Genomic DNA, 3609 nt, shown 5'->3' with positions numbered 1-3609 from the left:
TGCGGCCCCTCAACTTTTAGAGCTAATTGATATTAAAATCAATATTAAAATTTTAGTAGAAATATTTTTTGTAAAGACAATTTTCCAGCAGACCAGAAGGCAAGAAATCTCACGCAGACATAAATTACCAGGCTGCAGGAAATTCAATTTCTAACACAATTTCTTGTATACTCTCTCTTTTTACATATTGCAAATTTGTTTGANACTTTAGGTAATTATATTGAAATTACTCCTATATAATAAATAGAATTAAATTTCCTTGTAACAAAATCTAATGTATATTTCTATTTTGAAGTGCGGCCCTGCACTATTATTTATAGGGCTGAGGTGGCCCTCTGTACAAGTTGAGTTTGACATGCCTGATTTACACTACTATATTTTCACCAAGCATGTTGGCCCAAGAGTAAGGCTTTTAACCATAATTTAGGACGTGCCTGGTTCATATTGAGCATCATATGCAGACATGGTTTATATGGTTGAAAGACAGAGATTATGCAGCCAAAATATCTATATAATGAAAGACAATATGACATTACTGTGACAAGATAAGTTATGCCAAACATTATGGAAATGGATGTGTCCAGACCCTACACATTTGGTACAGATGGCCACTAACTTACTCTCTGACATATGGCTGTGCCATAGCTCTAGCAGTTAGTCGCTGGCTTCCCACAGTAAAGGCCCGGGTTCGATCCTGGGTCTGGTCAAGTGGGATTTGTGGTGGACTAAGTGGCGGTAGAGTTTTCTCCGAGTACTTCGGTTCCCCTGCCAATCTTCATTCCACCAAATTCTCCATCTTCATAATCATCTGGGGCGGGCTACGATAGGCCAATCAGTGGCCGCTGTGCCGAGTGGACCCAGCTGGACTCCACCCCCCACTAAGTGAATTAATTAATTACTCTCTGACCTACAGGTTTTCTCTCCTTTGAAAAGATATCTATGTTCCATTTTAATTCTCAGTAATGAACTGATAAATACACATACCCCAAAGAGTTGATAAATAAATGTGACCACTCTTGTATCATCTTTAAACCAGTTAAAGTCACAAGTGTGAACAAAATACACGCTGTTATTCTCTGACACACTGCTGGAGATTTGGGTTTCAGTATGCACGCCCATCTTAATCATATGTTTCATGTACTGATTTTAATTTCAATAAGAATATTTCTATGTAGGCCACTGCCATCTAATGCAAGTTTAAAATAATTTTTACAACTTTTCACATTCATACTTCAATCAATAAAACCCAAAGTGTTCAAAATTATTCCTAAAGACTCAATGTCAGTATGACATTCTTATACAATGATCTTACTAGAACACTGTTAGGTATTTGCAACTGAAGGACAAGGCCTGAATATTCATACCCTCAATCTATGCATCTACATTCATTTTTACTTACCACTCATTTTCTCTTCCTGATACGTTTTATGGCTATCTTTAGCTTCAGTCTTTACTCCCTTACTTCTCTTCACAGAAATCTTCTTTTTTGAATATGTAACTTCAAGTCCAAGGGGTTGTTTACTTGGCTCATTCATCCTGTAATCAAAGAAACATCTAGCATAAGCCAAAATGAAAATACAGCACAGAAATAAACCACTATCACAAAATTAATTAATCAAGAATCACAATTACACAATAATCTAATATCAACATAATAGGTTGGTAAAAGAAAATTGCTTATTTCCTTACCAATGCAACTGGCTGCAGCCAATTATCAAATATTTCACAAATTGTGTATGCTAGAATAGGAAATTCCTGACTCATTAATATGGAGTAAGTGAAAGACTCTTGGAGATCTATGTAATGAACTACAAAAGTTGGATAGTTCAGTACATAAAGTGCTTGGTTATGGCTGGGATTCTTCCCTTTGCTATTGTATCCAGACTAACTCTGGGGTTTACTCTGCCTACTATCCAATGGAAGTTCTGTGTGAAACTGGTCCTTTACCTCCATCTAGTGGAAAGATTAAGATTCGCTCTATTCTGAATTTGTTCTGTTTCCTCTCTTTTGCTCTACTGGTCATCTGATTTATTAGAGAAGGGATTTATGCCTTGGGAATGGTCCATGGAAAGCTTTATGGAAACTTTAGTTCGGTAAGGAGGGGAGGATAGTGTTGCTTGATTTGTTTGCTTGCTCCTTTCAAGTTTATTAGTTTCATTTCTTTTCCCTTTTGATCTGAAATATAGCCTGCCAAATAGAATAGTAACACATAAGATAAAATAATAAATGTCAACACATAACATAAACTGAATTGACTGAGAACACACAACAGAAAACAAGGTCAGATAATACAAGGATATAAGTAAGTCAGAAATCAAAGAAATCCAGTATCCACAGATTGCACACAATAAGAGTGAGAAAGAGGCAAGGATGATCAGAGCATTAAACTGAGAAACTAACATGTCTTAACAAAGTACTTTACAGGGCGTAAAAAGATGACAAAATGAGATGTCAAGACAAATTTGAAATGTGGAATACAGAATTACATGGTAAAAGATGCCTATACAGAAGTCAAGAAACATCATGAGAGGAGGCAAAAAAAAAAAAAAGAGTTAAGGAGAAGACAAAAGAGTACAAGCATACACAAAATGCCATTACCTAAATACTTTCTTATCTGTAGAAGATGCAGATAAGAGTGCACTTGATCTTGAAGGTCTGCTGACAGTGTCTACTGGTCCAGCTGAAGAAGTGGACTCAGGAAGAATGGGTTCTGATTCACTGTCTTCCTGAATACCACTGCTCCTGAGGGATGGTAAATAATGTGTTAACAAAAGAAACTTTGAGAATAGTTAGCAATCTTTCTACATCCACAATAAGAAGAAAGAAAGCACCTTCAGTGTGTGAAAACAAACACAAACAGACAACAAATCAGAAGGCACAATTAAAATATCGCATGTAATTTTTCTGTATATGGAGTCTGGAATTCACATAACAATGTAAAAGCCATACTGTATTTTCTCCCATGAACTATATGCAAGAAACTACAGCCAAGATTGAACAAAAATGGTAAAGTCAAATAACCTTACATGATCCACTGATGGACATTTTAATTGACAGGAAGATGAATTATATTTATGTAAAAAATTTCTGGGAAACAAATTACTTTCATGGGAAATAAAAGTATGAAACATGTTTGTTACTTTTGATCTCCTCCATTGATACCTCAAGGAACGTAATACATTAATTTCTCTGTTATTTCAGAAGTTTCATTAACTTATAACATTTACATCAGGTACTTTTCCTCAACGCTTAAAATACGCTATAATGAAACCACTTTTTAAAAAAGGAGAGAGAAAATGCATCTCTAATTACAGACCAATATCCATATTGACTTCATTCTCAAAAGTCTTTGAAAAAGTTATGTATAATAGACTACTTGAACACTTAAATTCTAACAACATATTAGTCAAAGAGCAATTTGGATTTAGGAAAGACCTAACAACAGAAAAAGCAACCTATGAACTAACTAACGATATTTTAAGTGCTCTCAATGACAGATTAATTGTGGGAGGGATTTTCTGTGATCTAGCAAAAGCTTTCGATTGTGTTAATCATGATATCTTACTATCGAAATTAAATTTCTATGGAATAACTGGCAAAGCTAATGAA

At 35.0% G+C, this 3609-nt stretch overlaps 1 protein-coding gene across 11 annotated transcripts in view; it reads right to left on the bottom strand.

The window, feature by feature from the left end:
* Positions 1 to 3609, bottom strand: part of LOC111864707 (unconventional myosin-IXa) — an 86950-nt gene that overhangs the window by 27978 nt on the left and 55363 nt on the right. For all 11 annotated transcript variants that reach the window (XM_023852160.2, XM_033751547.1, XM_023852159.1 and 8 more), the window contains 2 exons: positions 2599 to 2742; positions 1400 to 1536 (listed from right to left, as the gene is read on the bottom strand). In XM_023852160.2, coding sequence (XP_023707928.1) covers positions 1400 to 1536; positions 2599 to 2742 — 281 coding nt within the window. The remainder of the gene's footprint in view (positions 1 to 1399; positions 1537 to 2598; positions 2743 to 3609) is intronic.

This window comes from Cryptotermes secundus, unplaced genomic scaffold (assembly GCF_002891405.2).
Source record: "Cryptotermes secundus unplaced genomic scaffold, Csec_1.0 scaffold654, whole genome shotgun sequence".
In the NCBI taxonomy this organism is placed as follows: domain Eukaryota; kingdom Metazoa; phylum Arthropoda; class Insecta; order Blattodea; family Kalotermitidae; genus Cryptotermes; species Cryptotermes secundus.
This window is presented reverse-complemented; position numbering and strand designations above follow the sequence as displayed.